This window comes from Elephantulus edwardii, unplaced genomic scaffold (genome assembly GCF_000299155.1).
Source record: "Elephantulus edwardii isolate Elephantulus edwardi_28Jun2011 unplaced genomic scaffold, EleEdw1.0 scaffold00481, whole genome shotgun sequence".
Taxonomy (NCBI): Eukaryota; Metazoa; Chordata; class Mammalia; order Macroscelidea; family Macroscelididae; genus Elephantulus; species Elephantulus edwardii.
In genome coordinates this window covers 462,633-481,253 of record NW_006400231.1, presented here as the reverse complement: position 1 = coordinate 481,253, position 18,621 = coordinate 462,633, and the positions used below count along the sequence as shown (strand labels likewise).

At 45.6% G+C, this 18,621-nt stretch overlaps 1 protein-coding gene across 2 annotated transcripts in view; it reads right to left on the bottom strand.

The window, feature by feature from the left end:
• The window catches only part of APBA2 (amyloid beta (A4) precursor protein-binding, family A, member 2), a 107,373-nt gene that overhangs the window by 29,702 nt on the left and 59,050 nt on the right, over positions 1–18,621 (bottom strand). The window contains exons 4-6 of one of the 2 annotated variants that reach the window (XM_006902975.1): positions 10,475–10,620; positions 9,512–9,547; positions 5,468–5,554 (exon numbers count right to left, since the gene is read on the bottom strand). In XM_006902975.1, coding sequence (XP_006903037.1) covers positions 5,468–5,554; positions 9,512–9,547; positions 10,475–10,620 — 269 coding nt within the window. The remainder of the gene's footprint in view (positions 1–5,467; positions 5,555–9,511; positions 9,548–10,474; positions 10,621–18,621) is intronic. The other variant, XM_006902976.1, reaches the window with a different exon arrangement.

Genomic DNA, 18,621 nt, shown 5'->3' with positions numbered 1-18,621 from the left:
TTAGGGCTGTTGTACATAGTGTCGCTATGAGTCACAAATGACTTGAGGGCACATAACAACAACAACAACAATAAATGAGTACTGGATAATGTAGATTTAGAAAGTGTGTAATTCCACTCTGGCCAGTACTTGATTCCAAGTACTAAAGAGGAAGATCTACCCTGGAGATAAGGTTGTTAAAAGTAGAATTTGGATTAAAAGTGGATGCTGGGGCTTAGTCTAGGGGAAAGAATGAGTTCCACTCAGTACTGTGAGATTTACAGATGTGTGGATTTGCAGACCTATCTTAGACTTTTGATTGAAGAGTTCATATCTGGAAAAAAGGCAATAAGGAAAAGAGGGAGGGAGAGGGAGGGAGGGAAAGAGAGGGGGAGGGCTGGGGAGGGGGAGGGGTGGGGAGAGGGAGAGAAAGACTCTGACTCTTTAAAACTGGAAAAAGCTGTTTGGCTTCTGAGGTAGGGTAAAATTGGTGCTAATCAGAGTCAACTTCCACAATATGAAGTTAAAGGGAGTTGCCAAGTATGATCATTTGTAGTGCTCACCTGGATCTATTGGAGTGGAAGTAGAAAGGAGCATGTACAGATGTAGGGACGAGCAGGGAACAGTTGCTGGCTTTAGGAGTAGGGAGTCATGTGGACCCATGGCTTATTGACATTGCCCCATTTGGGGGCTAAGGATGAATGAAGGGACCAAAAGGTCTGGGATGCAAGGAGAAGTATGGACTTCTGAGTTTGAAGCTGATATCCATTTGGACCTAGCCATAGATAGCTGGGGATGAGTTGACCAGAACCCAACCAAATGAAGAGAAGATGATCAATGCTGTGAGCTAGTTTTGATAGCTGTAACCTGATATCTTGGTCTGGTCTGGACTGGACTTTGCTTGTGGATTCAGATGCTTAAAGTTTCCAAATTGAACAGAAGATTCTTCAGGAAAAGGGAAATGCTTATTCCCTCAGAGTACTGGTTTTCTAAGAATGGGAAAATCATAAATTGGCTGTCTAAAAAATTGGAAGCAGGAGTGGCATCCACTTCCTAACAACATGCTTCTGGAAACTAAGAACTCTGAGAAACAACAAGAGTGCTCCTAACTTTCAGCAATGAAGGTTATGTTATCTGCACAATGCAGATTACTGATGAGTCTCCCTCTGATCCTGATGCCACATACCTCTTCATAGAGTCCAGCTTCTCAAATAATTTGCTCAGCATACAGATTAAATAGGTATGGTCTCCAGTTTGGAGCCTCCTGTGTGAAGCAGTTGGATTTTGGAAGATAAGTTATTATTTTTTGTTTCTTTTTAAAGTAAGTTGTTTTAATTTAATTGACAGTTGAGTGTAAACTTATGATTTTTAATTTAGTTAACATTCAGGTAAAAGCTGATTGGTTGCTTTGATTTAGTTAATAGTCAGGTGTGGGCTGGTAGAATCTTGTTAAATCCAATCAGGACTCAGTGGGCAGGCCTATGTATTTAAAAGTTGGTTGGGTCCTGCCAAAAAGGCTCTGGTTTGGAGCTCCTGGTGTGAAGACTAGTTTGCTATTAGAGTAAACTGACAATTTATTGTGTTTGGGGAGAACATTGTTCTAAGTGGTACAGCTGTTGTGAAACTGAAAGCTATGCCACTTGTGTGTCAAATGACATAATGGTTAGTTAATCATGGTGGACAGGGTTTAGTAGAGCTTCCAGATTAAAATAGGATTGGCCATCCAACTCTTAAATAAAAGGCATTTGAAAATGTTGTGAATACTAGAGGAACAAGGATAGTTCTATTGTAGTGGTAGAGCCCAGATTGGAAAGTCAGTTGAAATGAGGAAAAATAATAACAAGCATAATTTAATAACTGGAACATGGTATGTACGTAGCTGAAATGTTGGAAAACTGGAAATTGTTAAAAATGAAATGAAACACATGAAAGTTGACATAATAGGCATTAATGAATCAGATCATCATATGGTATACTATGCAAGAAATGAGAAACAGAAGAAGAATGGTGTTGCATTCATAGTGAAAAGGTTAATTTCAATTTCTATCCTGAATACAATGTTGAGAGTGACTATTATTATTATTATTATTATTATTCAAATATACTCCTACATCTGGAGCCAAAGAGGAAGACATTGAGAATTTTTACCAAATCTTGTAGTCCAAAATTGGATGAACATGCAATTGAGATGAATTAATAATAATTGGTGACTGGAATGCAAAAGCTGTAAACAACAGAGAAGGAAAAGTAGTTGGAAAATATGGGCTTGGTAATAGAAATGAGCCTGGAAATAGAATTATCAAATTTTGTATTTACACTGATTTATTCATTGCAAATACCTTTATTAAAAGACAATAACTCACTGGAAGCTCAGCTATAAAAGTCAGAATTGAGATGACAGCAAGAGAGAATCCTTTTTCAGATTTATTTTCTATAAATTTTCTTTCTCATTCACATTGATTCTTCCAAGTCATCACGAGGATCTCAGAAACAAACTGCTATTGTTTTTATTGAGATAGTTTTAAGCTGATAAACCAATCTGGGAGAAATAGCCATGAAATTAAGATTTTTTTTAATCTAAAAACATAAATTCACTCTCTATTCTTAAGATTGCTATGAGTAAAATATATAATCTAAAAAAAAAAGACACAAACAACGACTTTACACATTTGTGGAAGAAATCGCTGGATAAGCTCAATTTGGGCTGTAAAACTAAGCCAGGGGCAGACTGTGAGTCAAACCATCAATCACTGATATGCAAGTTCAATCTGAGGCTGAAGAAAATAAAAATAAATCCACAGGAACCAAGATATGATGCTGAATCAACTCCATCTGAATTTCAAGATCATTTAGGGAATAGGTTTGAGGCATTGAACAGCAATGATCAAAGACTTGATAAGTTGTGGGATGATATCAAGGATTTCATCTGTGAAGAAAGCAAAAGGTCATTACAAAAACAAAGGAGAAAGGAAATTTAAAAAAGGATGTCAGAAGATAACTAAAAAAAATAAATTGATCTGGAGCACAGAGAAGGAGAAACCTACTGAAGTAAAAGAGCTGAACAGATTGCGAAAGATTGCTCAAGAGGACAAAGTAAAGTATTATAATGGAATATGTAGAGAGCTGGAATTGGAGAATTAAAAGGGAGAAACTTACTCTGCATTTCTCAACCTGAGAAAATGGAAATACTTATTTAAACCTTGAGTCACAATATTGAAAGATGATATGGGCAATATACTGACTGACCCAGAAAGTGTCAAAAAAAGATGAAGGGAGTACACAGAATTATGATACAAAAAAATAACTGACTGACACTGAAAAATTTCAGGAAGTATCATAAGAACAGGAGCCAATGGTAGTGAAGGAGCAAGTGGAAGCTGTATTGAAGTCACTGGCAAAAAATAAGGCCCAGGAATCGATGGGATACCAATTGACTTGTTTCAATTAACAGATGCAGCCCTTAATGTGATCATCAATCTATGCCAGGAAATTTGGAGGACAGCTCTGTAGCCAACAGATTGGGAGAGTCTAGAGAGTATTAAACAGCAAATCAACTCAGACTCCTAAAGACAAACACTGTATAAGACCATTACTTTAAAAATAAAAGGATAGCCTAAATTTTAAAAAAATTAAATAAGTATTAAATCATTCATTGACTAAATAATAATAAGTATTGGATGACTATAACTGTTTGTTACAATGTAATAGCAAATATGAGTAACAACTGATTCATTGCGGTGGAATTGGACAACATTCATTACTGACCCTCCACTGGGTTTCCAAGAATGTCATGCAGACAGGAGGAGATTGTGCATCTTCTTCCTGAGAAGCCAGGGGTAGATTTGAACCAGCAGAGAGGTGTGGCCTCTGGGTTAGCCGCACCACTCCTATGGACTACACTCTCAGAGCCCGAATGTTAACTATTGCCCTGGTGTTTTCAATTGTCTCGTATGTATAAAAAAGCTGGACAATCAAATAAGGAAGAATGAAGAAGAACCGATACCTTTGAATTCTGGTGCTGGCAAAGAACTCTGAATGGCCCATGGACTTCCAAAAAACAAACAAATCTGACTTGAAAGGAGCACAGCCAGCATGCTGTTTAGAAGTAAGGAGAAGGAAGCCAGGCCAGTGCCTGGGGGAGGACACGGTGACTGGTAAACCAGAAAGTCCCTGAAGAAGTGGGCTGACACAGTGACTGCACTGTGGGCTCGGGCACTGTGATGACTGTGGGGACACATCAGGACCAGGCTGTGTTCTGTTCGATTGTTCACGAGGTCACTGAGCTGGTTTGATGCCACTCACCACCACCAACAACAACAATAACAAATCTAAGTACTGATATTCATTGAACGCCTTCTCCCATTTCTGTAAGCCTCCTTTTATGTGCCCTTAATAAAAAAACTAACGTTATTGATTTTTATCGCAAAAAAAAATAAATAAATGAAAGGATAGCTGAGAAAGATGAATCCAAGTGCTCAAAAGGGGGAGGGGAAAAGAGAAGGGGTGAAAAAAGGGAAAAGGGAGGAAATCACTAGGATAAAAGAGGTCAGTAGGCAGATGGGGGTGAAAGAATAGGAAAGATTAAATGAGGATTTGAAAACATGGGGTGATCATAGACATAGAACAGTAGTAATTATATAAAATATAATGCATATTAATATTAGTATAAAACACAATATACATGTATCAAACACAATGCATATGAATTACTGTGTGTAAACAAAAAATATTAGAAGAAAAACAGATGATTCAACAGAATGTGGAAATTATGGAACAAAAGAGTTAATATCAAATGCAAGTAAAATCTTTCTAAAGATTATTAAAAAATGGCTGTAACAGTACCTAACAGAAAATTGCCAGAAATTAAAGCTGAATTCGGAAGAGATTGCGGAACATATATATATATATATTGCTAACGTAAGATGGATCTTGGCTGAAAGCAGAAAATACGAGAAAGAGGTTTATATGTGTTTTATTGAGATGCAAAGACATTTGACTGCTAGATTATGACAGTGAGCACACTGTCTGTCCTCCTTACTCTGTTTCCATTGAATCCTAGGTGCAGCAGCAGATGTTTTCCTGGGCAATTCTGATCAATCCCAGCTTGACACACTCTATAGCTGAGACAGGACTCAGAGACCAAAGTCTCTATGTTGGAAAATGGTCTCACCCAAAACCAGAGGGAGCCAAGTTCCCTACACCACATTCTGTTCTCAGAGTTTGTCTCTAGGGAGGAAAATCAGCGTTAAGAGAGACCTAGATACTACTGAGATAATTCTAGCTCAGGGTACCCCTGTGGGCAAGAGCCAGACTGTCCCCCAGTGCTTTAGTGGCTGAATTTTCAGAAGCACATCACCTAAGCTTTGTCCTGAGGCACCCCTGTGTGGCTTCAAACCTCAGTTCCTCTGTGAACTGTTAGGCATAACTCTTAGGACTACCACATGAGGCCAGAGCACCACAATATTACAGAGTTCTATTCACCATTCACCTGTGTGTCGGCATTGAGAACCTTGATCCTCTGCGTGGAGATGAAGAGATCCACTTCAGTCAGCGTCTGGGCATCCCCCTCAGAATTCTGAGAAAAGACAGGTGATACGGTGGCAAATAAAAAACATTAACTTGAGGAGATCGAACAGCTCTTCTCTTTTGTGAGCCCCACATGAAGGGAAAAGATGCCCCCCAAGGACTGCACAATCCCCATCCACAGCACCAGTGCATGCAGCCTTCTGGGGCCCAAGTGGGAGGGGTCTAAGTGACTTTAAAGGGCAGAGGGGATAAGGAGCAGGGCCACACCCGAACCCCAAGAGAATCCCTGAGCATCAGCGCCAGCATCTACTCGAAGTGGGATCCCTGTATGCTAACTCCTTCCTCAGTGAAGTCTGGGGTCTTAGGCTTGGGATTTAGATCCCAAGTGTTCCCACAAATAGGTAAGAAATTGTGAGAGAAGCTGGATTAAAAGATCAGTATTTCCAAAAAAAAAAAGATCAGTATTTCCATGTTATGGATGCAATCACGGTCACTTGGGTTCTCAACCGCCTTGGCCCATTTTCCAAAAACCCTCTAGAGAACAAGACCTAGGGCAGGACTGACTGGCCCCTACATAGAGTGGCACAGAGAACCTGGATACCAGTCAGGCACCCCTGTTCTGTCACTTGCAGCACTGTGTGCTCTTTAAGCAGTACTTGTTGGTACTTGACCCACTGTGACCAGCTCTGTGCGCACTTCAGCATCAGCTGCAGGCCCAGAGTTGTGCTGGATGGGGGTCTGACCTCCACCCGCTGAAACCTGTTCAGCATTAGAGCAACATGCATGCCTTAAAGGACCCGGGCAATGGCTGTGCTGAGGTGCGTAGCAGGGAATCAACCCTGGGTCTCCTGTATAGAAAGCAAGAATCCTCCCTGCTTACCCATTGCTGTCCTCACTTGGCCTCAATTGATGTTTCAGTGGGCTGTTTGGGAAGCCTTGGATATCACTGGTCTGCCCCAATCAGGATAGCCTCCATGTCCACGTTTCATCTATGGGAATCCTGATTCCTACTACATGTTGTTGTTGTTGTTGTTGGTATGTGCCATTGAGTCAAGTATAGCTCATAGCAACCCTAAGTAAGAACAACAAATCTGAACCCTGCCCTACCCTGTGACAACCTCACAATCCCTGACACACGTGAGCCCACTGTTGCAATCACTGTGTCAATGTATCTCGTTGAGGGTCTTCTTCTCTTTCACTGTCCCTATACCTTTCCAAGCATGATATACATTTCCAAGGAGTAGCCTCTCCTTGCAACAAGTCCAAAGTATGTGAGATGAAGCTTTGTCATCTTTGTCTCTAAGTAGGGTTCTGGCTGCACTTTCTCCAGGACACATCTGTATTTTGTTTTGACAGTCCATGGGACATACATAGCGGCAATGAAATGTTACAAGCCCTTTGACTTGTGCATCAAGGTAAACCATTCCCTGTAAATGACCCAGGAGCCCATGGTGGTGTATCCTGTTCAAAACAGAAGAAGCTGTCATTTAATGTCTCACTGGAATATATAAAATAAAAAATCTCCTTGCTGACAATTCCCTATGAACTCCGAGATTCTGTTTGGCTCTGTATTTGAATAAGAAGTTTGTATTTCGACTCAGCTTTCAAGGAGAAGGGTTTCTGGGATTTATTTTATTTTTTATTTTATTTTATTTTATTTTACCCATGACTTCTCTTAATTCATTAGAGAGCTAACAACCTACAGCACCAGCTGAGCAGAACTGTGGAGGAAATACCTGCTGTTTCAAAAAAATTTAATTGTATTTTCTATAAGCGTGCATTTAAAGGTTTTATTTTTTAGCTGTAGCTTAAATCCCTGTTCTTAAAGTAAGTTAGCAATACACATGAGGTTGCCTTGAGCTGGAATCAACTTGACAGCAACTGGTTTTCAAAGTAGACTGAACTATACAGGACTTATAAGGTCTTCAGATGAGCCCTGATTGGACTGACCATTTTAGAGGAAATGTGAACCCTACCATGCACTTGACTTGAGGAGAGGGACAGACTAGAAGCTACTAAGGCTCAGGCTGGAGGATCTAGGAGGGAGTGGGAATCTAATCAATGACAGTGATGAGGACAGGAATTACACACACAGCAGAGAATCATGGTGGTCTCTGCACACCTGGGGATAGGTGACACCCTGGAGTCCTATGTCACCAAGACCCCATGAGCTGAGAACAGAGGACCACACTTGTCTCTCGGTCACACACTTACCCCTCTAGGCAGAAGTCCAGCGGTAAAGCAGACCTGGGGGGTTGACTCCATGAGAAGTAAGCACTACCCTGAAGCTCATATGAGCAGTGAGCTGCCTGGCCTCCACCCTTAAGAGTGTGGCACGGTGAGACTGGCCTGTGACAGGCCTGCCACTCTTATTGCTCAGGTATGGGGCATGGGAAAGGTAGGCAGGCCCTTATTCTGGGTGGAGGCCCACTCCACACATGGTCTGCACAGCCAGGCTCATTCTTTTTTGCCCAGAAGCAGCAAGCAGAGTTGTACTTGGTCATGGGAGACACAAAATATCCCCCCTCCTGTGGCCAAAGGAGAATGAAAGGGCATGCTCCAGATGCCTCAGCATGAAGAGGCATCTGTGAAAAGGACCACCAGGGCTCACTGGCCACATTCCCAGTAATCATCTGATGTAAAGATCACATCTCTTGCTGTTTAAACAGCAGTGATGGGCTGATAAGCCAATGTCAGCTCCCCACCCACCTGCTCTAGGCCTTCTGACCCTAAAGGCTCTGACATTATTTTAACATCGAGGACAGTGGCAGTACCTACTAAATGGACAGGTTAATAAACTAAAGGCTACAACCCTAGCTCCTTGTCATTAGACCCAATGAATACTTAAATATAAGAACAAACAATCTAATATAAGAGACCAGGACACCTGTGATATATCTATATCACACCATCACATCAAATGCAACCAGTACACTTGAGAGTGTATAACATTATACCATTCATGCTATAGTGGAGTCTGAAAAAGTGAGCAACTGTCATGTTCTTTAGGGTGTTACAGTGAGTTTATTGTTCAAATGGGATTTCCTAGACATTGATTTTGATTTTGCCACATGAATGTGCAGGATCATACAAATAGGATGTGTTGGTCTATCCACAGGGAATTGGCTAGTCTCACCATTAAATTGAGTAGATTCAGCAGCAGAAATTTGAAACTCTCAACGGGTCCTTGGAGAGGGACATCATGCTTGGGAGGGTGGAGGGACAGCGCAGGAGGGGAAGACCCTCTATGAGATGGATTGATTCGGTGACTGGGGTAATTGGGATGGGTGTGTCAGAGGCGGTGCGGTTGGCACAGGATAGAGCAGGGTTTAGAGCTGTTGTGCATAGGGTCGCTCTGAGTCGGAAACGACTCGATGGCACATAACAACAACAACAACACCAACATGGAAGAGGAAGCAGTGTGCATCCTTTGAGGCCAGAGATTCCTGTGGCTCTCAGACTGGCCCTATAGGAGCAGCAGCATCTGCCACGGAAGGGCCTGTGAACACACTCGAGAAGCTGTCCTTACCAAGAGACTGTATCCTATTGCCAATTTGAATTGTAACTTGCCTATTAAACACCATCATGAGTATGTTTCTTTGAAGTCTGAGTAGGTAGTAGCCAGCTATTGCAATGGATTTGGGACCCAGTAGGGCAGTAAGATTGGTATGAAAGAGTGGAAATAGCTGTGGTAGTGTGGAGGACATGTCTGACCTCATGGGAATTGGTTTGTGTTGTGGATGTTGTTGATGGAGCAGTTTTCCATTGTGGAGTAAGCGGAGATCACACACAGCTATCCTTATGTTGTCCTCACTTGTATCACATTTGGTAAGTGATGGGTCCATTTAAAAATTTTATTTTATTCAAAAGTGTAACATTCAACCACCAAAGGAAGGGAAAAAAACGTATTTGCAGCATTATTTGTGTTTCTCATGGAAAACCCACTGCACAGGGCAATACACAGCAAGAGGAGCATGCACCATGCCCAGGGCAACAGTTTACACACCGCTTTCTTCTTGATTTTAGCAGCTTTCTGCATCCTCTGCACAGCAGGTGAGAGAAAGAAAAACAGACACACAGAGAAGGAGAGGAGGCAGGGTTATTTTGTCACATGGTCAGCAGCCCTCAGACCGCAACTAAGCGAACTCCACAGTACCTCTTCATCAGGGGTCAGGCTGAGGCTGACCAGGAGGACTGGCTATTCTCACATATCAATCTGTTCTCACATATCAATAGTTGGATACAGCTGTTAAGCCTGCTTTCTGGAAGGTATGACAGATTCTGGGGGGAAAGGGTTTCTAGGGTAGGCAAGGCATCCTGGGTGACTTGCTAAGGGCACTGGTGGAAGGCTGGCTCTGCATTCTGGGACTGTGGCTCTGCATCCCTGGGACTGTGGCTCTGCATCCCTGGGACTGTGGCTCTGCATCCTTCGCTTGCCTCATCCCCCCATCTCTGCCTGCCCACCTCGGCAGCATTTACAGATAGCATCCTACCCTGAAGGGCTGCCATCCAACCTTGCTGTAACTCCCAGGCCCAGCTGTGCCAGCTCTAAAATAGCCTAGCCTCAGGTCTACACTGCTGTCTAGAACGTTCAGGGTGCAGTATTCCCTGAGATCACACATTTCCATATGATGCAAAGCAGGCTAATCTTCTTTCCTGTGATTCTTTTCAATGGCATAAAAAGACATACAGTCAAACTGGAACTTGAGGTTCTAGATGGGCATGTTTTATGACTGCAAGACTTACAGAAGGTTTCTTGATCCTCAGAAGCAGAGTAACAGCCAGCCCCATTCTGTTCTCTCACCCTGAGAATGTATGCTGTCACCTAGGGGTGCGGGATGAAGCACTCCTATGCAGGCTGACGCATGGGCCCTTTCTCCAGCATAACCCCCAACCCAGTGGGCTCCTAGTGGATGAGAACCAGGTTTGGATAGGCTAGAGAGAGTGGGCCTCATGGCTCTGATACAACCTTGACACGGCTGACGGCTTCTTGTGCCTGCATCATCCTGATGTTCTTGGATGGGTTTCGCTCCGACAGCAGCTGTGTGGATCCCAGGTAGTTGGCAGCAAAGATGATCCCATCTATGAGGTCCTCGGGCTCACAGGGACCTGGAACTAAAGGGGCACAGTCAGAGCTTCTTCCACCTCAGGTCCCCTGCAGCTGCACTCACAGTTGGGCACACAGGGCTCTGGAACTGGAGGGACAAAGTGAGGGCTCCTTTCACCCATGGCTGTCATGGTGGCACACCTAGCACAGCAGTGAGGAGTAGAAAAGGGCAAGGCATGCTTTGAGGACACAGAGTACAGGCAAGTCACTATATGAAGTCAAAGAAACAATCATGCAGCCAGCCTCTGAGCACCAGCCACATGCTGTAGTACTAGATGGCACCACTCTCCAAACACCACACCACCTCCCAGCTGTCCACATTCTCCAAACACCACACCACTTCCCAGCCATCCATGTTCTCCAACCACACCACCTCCCAGCCGTCCACGTTCTCCAAACACCACATCACCTCCCTACCATCCACTTTCTCCAAATACCACCCCACCTCCCAGCCTCCCACATTCTCCAAACACCACATCACCTCCCAGCCGTCCACGGCTTCCACAGCAAGTTCCAACTGTCCATGTTCTTCAAACACTACAATAAATTCCAACCACCTATATTCTCCAGACACAACAGCAAGTGTCAGCCTTCCACATTCTCCAGACACCACACTACCTCCATGCTGTCCACATTCTCCACATAGCACAATATGCCTTAGCCATCCACATTCTCTAAACACCATAGCACCTCCTAGATGACCACATTCTCCAAATACTGCGGCAATTCCCAGCCATCCAAGGGCAACTCCTGAGTCACAGTCACAGACCATCCTCTATCCTCTATTCTGCCATGTCTGTGTCCCACCACCGTCTGCTTCTTTTCTGTGGGCTCCCCACTACCTGCAGCCTCCCAGGACACCCATGTAGCCGTCCTGTCCAGGCTGTGCTGTTCTATCCTGCCTGCTTCCAACCAGCATTATGAAAATGAACTATGTGGGGATGAAATATTTCAGATCCATCCAGTTCAAGGCAGCATCCTCTAGACAGATGTGGTTTGTGAGTATTTGAAATGCAGTCAATGTGATGAAGCAACTGAGTTTTCTTAATTTTAATAATTAAAAAATAATGAGCCATGTATGCCTAATGGCTGCTGCACAGAGAAAAGCAGATGCATTTTCCAGTAAAGATCCAGCTAGTAGACACAGAAGGTGTGTGGACCACAGCGGCAGCCCCTTTCCTCTGCTGGAGCTCTGCTGTGGCAGCTCCGTGTGCCATATGTTCACATGGCTATGCTCTGCACACCTGCCTTCAGGGTGCTCTCTGGTCACAGTCAAGCCTCTGAAGAGCCTCACAGGCCCCAACACATGGCACTTGTGAATGTCACCCAAGAACACCATGTGCCAAATCCAGTAGACCTTTCACCACTGTCATTTCAACCACCGTCTCCTTCCTATGATGAGGTCTTCCTCATCTTTTGTGACATATCCCTCTCTGTCCACTCCTTCCTCTCCGGCTGCCCTCTCAGCTCCCTGATCCTGAAAGCCTGACACCCACCTAACCCAGTTCACCTCCTCTTTCCTTTTTCTCCCAGGTGAATGTCTCTCCCAGGGCTGCACTCGGGCTCAAACTCACTGCCTGATCCAACTCTGGCTCACAGTGACCCTCTACCAGGTTTCTGAGGCTGCAAATGGCAATTGGAGGAGACTGTTCATCGCCCAAGGAACTTGTGGTGGGTTTGAACTGGTGGAGACCAAAAGACTTAGAACTGTAAGCCCACACACTCAGTAGCTGCTGGTGGCTTTCGTTGGACAGTTCAGAGGCAATTCCACTTCAGAATGCCCAAAGAATATTCTTTATCTGTCCCACCTCCACTATGTGCCACCACCATCATACTCTGAGCTATACAAATATTCTCCTTTTCCTTCACTTCCACGTCCCTTTTCCTTCACAGCCCCAAGTTCTGTCCATTTGCCTATCAAGCATGTCGAGTTTGCCCACTTTTCTCAACCCACCACTACCAGATGACATTCATGCTGCCTTAGAAGGCCACTCCACATCCTGAATCCTCCCTTCTCCTTCCTCACTGGGGCTCTCATCATTCTCTCATGGAAGTGGTGCCCCAAGCCTTTTAGTTCAGCTGTGCTGGCTTTCCCTTCAATCCCCACACTCTGCTCACAGTGGTGGCTATGGAGCTCTGTGAGTGTTCTATCTCCTCAGGCCACAGGGGCTTTGTAGGAGCTGGTCTATGCCTGAGAGACTTACTTGTCTACCTCTTCTTCTTCACTTGTCATCAGAGTTCCCCTCCTTGGGTGCTTTGCCTGGACCCCAATGTAGTGCGTTCTAGCACCACAGATCCTTTCCTTGTAGCATTAGTGCCTCCTTGTGACAGTGCCCGAAGAGGAGAGACCAATGTGTCATATGCTCATGGGCACAAGCCATCAGCTCCGATGCAGGGAGGCCCCACGTACAGCAGAACGAACCCTGCTTGGTCCTGGGCTAACTTCCTGTCCTCGTGATGCTGTCCAATGCTGAAGCCACTATGTATCCTGAGCACCTTCCCGCTGAGAGGCCCATCTCCCAGCACTCCATTTGTCAATACTCTGTGTGAGCCACAAAGTCTTCACTGGCTCACACATTTCCAGAAGTTTGCCAGCCCTTTCTTCCTCCTCTATCTCAGCACAAAATTTCCACAGGAACCCACACACAGCAGATGAACCTTAAAATTAAAATTTATTATTTATTTTTTATTATATTTATTTATTATATTTATTATTTATTGGCACTTAAAATTAGCCACCTGTTTTTAGAAACAAAAATATTTTCCTGCGTGTATACAGAATTGCTGCTCAGAATAAAATCTTTATTTTTGGTTAGCAGCACAACACAGTACAGACAACACCACCAGAGCACTTCCCTGCACTTTATTTGTAACAAGAGGATGCACTCTCCTCTCAGAATCTCACTTATCCCCAATCACCTCTCACTCAATGCCACTGAGGTAGAGCTGACTCACAGTTGAGCCTCCAGCAGGGTCAGAGGCTGTAAGTCACATGGCAGGAAACCAGACTGCTGGTAAAATGAAGTCCAGAGTCTTCCCCAGCCTCAACTTTGTCATCTGGGTCTAGAGGAGTAGAGAGTGCAAATGGCAAGAGTTTCCAGGAAATGTGTCCTAGAGCTGAGCAAGGGCCCTTCTGCAGAGGCTTTTGGGGGTGAGCAAGAAGCAAGGCCCCTTTCCCTGCAATTACCATACAGGGCCAGCACGTGGTCTTCACGGAGCAGTGCCATGCCACCTGACCTTCTAGCGGCCATCCCTGCTCGGTGCCCTGGCCTCCTCCACAGGGTGGCTGGCAGCACCCTGATGTGTAAAGAAAATACCCAGGGTCTGTGACACCTGTTCTGTACAGTATACAGCTGAGAGTGTGAGGGAATGAGTGTTCCCAATGCGGGGTGGGCTCAGCACGGTTCAGCCCATCATGCCACTCTTACATACAGAGGAGATTTGGGGGGAAAAGGCCAGAACCCAAGAACACTGCTGGGAAGCGCAGACAAGGATAATAATCTTTCCAAGTACCATGTAGTTCTGCAAACCTAGACTCCCCTCCATGGGACTCTGAGGTGAGTGCAGCTTGTGAAAGGCATTGTCCCCATTATGAGTTAGGAAGTACGCCTCAGAGACCAGCTTGTGCCCCCAGAGCTGAGATAGTAAGGGACCAGACAGGAACATGTCCTTCTGCTTCTGCTAAGAATGCAACACAAAGCACAAACAATTGCTGGACAGCTCCCAGGAGGCACAAAGACTCAGTGACCATCTGGATCTGTGGGGCCGGGCCTTGAAGCAATGACCTCTGACAAGGTGTGCTGTGGGGTCTCCACTAACAAGCTGTCACCCTACATCCATCCCCCTGAAAGGTAACATGGAGCTGGTCAGGATCCCAAAACAGGTTGGGATTGGCTCCATGACTCCAGGCAGCAGCCCCAGCTGTGCCCACAGGCTTGTCACTGTAAAGCCTGTCACTCAGATTTTTCTCTCCGCCAACAAGGAGACGCTCCCACTTGTTTACCTCCTTCCTGCTCTTGCAAAGACAGATGGATGCTCTAAATTTTGTAGCTATTAAAGGCACACACAATATATGAGTTCCACATGACCTCTGAATTCCTGTCTTATATGTCCACATCTAATAGCAAAGTCCAGCTGTTCCAATGGAATAGGCTCAGCTGGCACAGATGTTGGCAGCAGCAGGGTGACTCCCATCAGGCTGGGGCATGGAGGACATGGGTGCAAAAGCGCAAGGACAGTCTAAGTGTAAGCTTCAAGTGGCTGCCCCTGCACCCCCAAGGCCAGCTTTCTGCATGTAAAACCATTCTCTTACAGGGGGTTGGGGCTTGACCTGCTGAGTTCACTGCTCTAGATGCTTCCTATACCAAGTGAAGGGGAGAAGGCTCAAATGACCCCTCCAGCATTCCAGGCTGCCACTATGCCACATCAAGGGCCTTAGTCTTGCACTCTGAAGACAAGATGGCCCCTCCAGCCAGCCTACTCAGTGCTCCATGGGCAGCTCAGTTGGACTGGATGCCAATCAGACCTGTAGTCACTTAGAGGGAATGAGGGCAATCAACTCAGAAAGGCCAGAAGCCCCTACTTCTAGGGCCTCTAATAAGTACTTCCATTTTTATTCTCTCTGGGGCTTTGATCTCCCAGTGACTATGGTTCAGTGGCCTCTGGCATGCCAAGGGTCACCCTGCAAGGGGCCACTCTGAGGAATACTGACCAGGAGAGGTTGACACTTTGTTCTGTGGGTCATCTCAGTAGCCCTTGGGAGCAGGGTCTGGCATCTTCAGTGCCATTCATCTGCAGGGTGGGCATCATTCCCTCTTGGACACCATCCTGACCATCTGAGGCTGTGCCTTTGACTACTTCCTCACCATTTCTCCCTTGGTTATATGACCTTCCTAAAGTTCACAGCTCTGTTTCAGTCCATGCCTGAGTAGATCTGTGAAGTACTGGGTGTCAGCCCCCACTGCCAAGAGGCCCAGGAGGAACTGACTGGCACTTCTGCTTGCTCACTCTCCTGCCCCCTGTCATGCTTTCTGGAAGTATGCAGCAGAGTGACCATGTCTTGCCAGCCAGGGCAGGTCCACCTCATACACCCCAACAGGGTGCTGGTGTGATACAGGTGTGTCTACTTATGGCATAGTTTATAGGTACATGCTGCAAGGCTAGGTATAAAATGCACACTTAATCCACAGTTTCATAAAAATGCTAACTAAAGTAAGTGGGTCTACACTTTTCTGGTATAAATACTTCTTTGTTTGTTGTTGTTGCTATCTACCTGTGACTCATAGTGACCCTATGTACAACAACCCTAACTCCTGCTCTATACTGTGCCAATCTCACTGTCTCTGATACACCCACCCCCACTACCCCAGTCACTGAATAAATCCACTTCATAGAGGGTCTTCCTCTCCTGCGCTGTCTCTCCACCCTGCCAAGCATGATGTTCTTCTCCAAGGACTGGAACATGTCCGAAGTATTTCAGATGAAGCTTCAGAATCTTTGCCTCCAAGGAGGAGTCTGGTTTAACCATCTCCAGGATGAACCTGTTTGTTTTCTTGGCAGTTCATGGCATATTCAATACTCTTCTCCAACACCACAGCTCAAAGGCATCAATTCACTATCTTCCCTAGTCATTGTCCAGCCCTCTGACACAAGTGATAGCAAAGAACAGTCTGTGTCAGGCACACCTTAGTCTCCAGAGTGACACCATTACTCTTCAGTACTTTGGAGAAGTCTCTAACAGCAGACTTTCCCATTACAATGTCTTTTAATTTCCTGGCTGCTGGTGCCAAGAGTGTTGACTGTGGAGCCAAACAAACTAAAGCTGTTAATAATTTCAATCTCTTCACCACCCATCCTGATGCTGCTGGTTGGCACAGTGGTGAGAATCTTTGACTTCTTGATATTGAGTCTCAATCCATATTGAAGGCTGCAGTCCTTGACCTTCTGCAGCAAGCACTTCATGTCCTCCTCAGTCTCAGCAAGCAGGGTTGTGTCATCTGCATAATGCAGATTGTTAATGAATCTTCCACCAATCCTGATGCCACACTCATATAGTCCAGCCTTCTGGATAATCTGTTCTGCATATAGAGGAATGAGCCCTAATCTGAAGCCACCAGGGGGAGACAGACTGTATAAAGATACAGTTTTTAAGGTGATCTCCTCAGAGAGCCATTTCTTATTAATATTATTTATATGACATACATAATACAGCAGCATTTTTTCCTGCCAGGCTCTCAACAGGCTTTATTCAAAACACCTATTTACAAAAGTCAGGGTCTTGACCACTCAACTCTCTGCCCAGGGGAAGGATAGAGGCCCCTGAGTCACACTCCCAAGCCCCTGCCTTGCCACCCTCAGAGGGAACTGGAGTGGTGATAGAGATTTCCAATGAGCTGGCCTGGAGCTGGCTGGTGCCCTCTGGAAGGTCACAGGCACAGATCCAAACCTGTGCCTGCTTCTCCTGGGTCTGGATGGAGCTAGAGTATAATTATGGTGAGAGTGTTTATGAAATGCAGCCTTATGCCTGCATTCTGTGCCATAGCAGCCACTTCCACCAGCCCTCAGCAGCCCTGAAGGGACCTCATTGTCCTGATCATACACAGAAGAGCAGTCCATGCTGCTCCAATGGCTTTGGCCCAGTTCACAGGGTCATTTACATCTCAAAGCCCTGGTATGGGATGGGAAATAACAGAAACCACAGCCCTCCCAGTGACTCATGGCAAACAGACCCTAATGGCCCACAGGAAGGGTACCATGCTGACAGGGGCTGTTTCTCTGTCCTCTATGCTGAGGACTGAAGAATCAGAGGGGATCAGATCACAGGCTTCAGGGACACACAACTGGGGTGCTTTCCGGAGAAAGGAAGGAAGAAACAAAGGTGTTGTGGTAGTAGGCACTCCAGGACGGACTTGAGACTCCTCTGAAGGATGACAAGACATTCACATTGCTTTTGCACATGAATGAGAAGGCTGCAGAGAAAGTGCTAGCCATACACAAGCTTCCTAGACCAAGGATTAAACCTGGGACTCAGTCAAGGCATACCAGGCCCTTAGCTGGCAAAAGGAACTCTGGCTGCAGAGAGCAAGGAGCAGAGAGGAAGAAGGGCAAACGTCTGGGAGTCCATGAGCGGTACAGACAAGTCCTGATGCTGTGAAGCCAGATGGTGGCTGGGAGAGGACAAAGGAGTAGAGAGACCACTGTGGAAGTTACACCACAGGACAAGTGGCTATACAGGGTGAAGGGTGCAATTAACTTCCCCTTAGAGGAAGCCCCACAGGAGGAGAAGCCAGGGTGGCATGACGCACAAGTTTGGTCTCCAAACCTAAAGCCTTACAAGGAAGTTGAGGCCTGGGCTAGGGAATCAGACCTGAGAACCAGCTTGGTGGAACCAGCTATCTTTGGGAGAAGGCATGGAATGAGGTGGGGCAAGGGTCCTGGTGTTAGGCATGCTGAGCTCCAGACTTCACACCTAGGGGGGGACAGTGCACAGACAAGACGCAGAGTATGAGGATGCTGGGCACAAGTGTCACAGGAGCCAAGAAAAGAGAAGGACAGAAGGAGAGAAAGGACAGATCAGCTCATGAACCTGACCAAGGCTTGAATAGGGTCCTGATCCCAGCTGAGCAGAAGGTCTGGGGTTTGATGGGATAGGGAAAGACGTGCGGCCAGAGCAGGCAAAGTTGCACCTAGAATGAGAAGGAGGCAGGGGTGGGAATGCAGTGATAAAAGTCAGTCATGGAAACTGGGCTGTGGTCAGACCTTTGGTAGCAGTTTCAGGTGGACTCTAGGACTCGGACTCCAGGACCTGGACTCCAGGACATCTTCTGTGTTCCCAATGGTCTTTAACCAGACTGCAACATAGTGGCAGTGTCTCTAAGGCCCCTGGCCTCTAAGGGGTACCCCTTGATACACTTTCTCCAAGACAGCTCTATGAGTTCTTTTGTCAGTATACAGAATATTCAATACTCTATGCCAATACCACAATGCAAAGACATCAGTTTTTTTTTAAA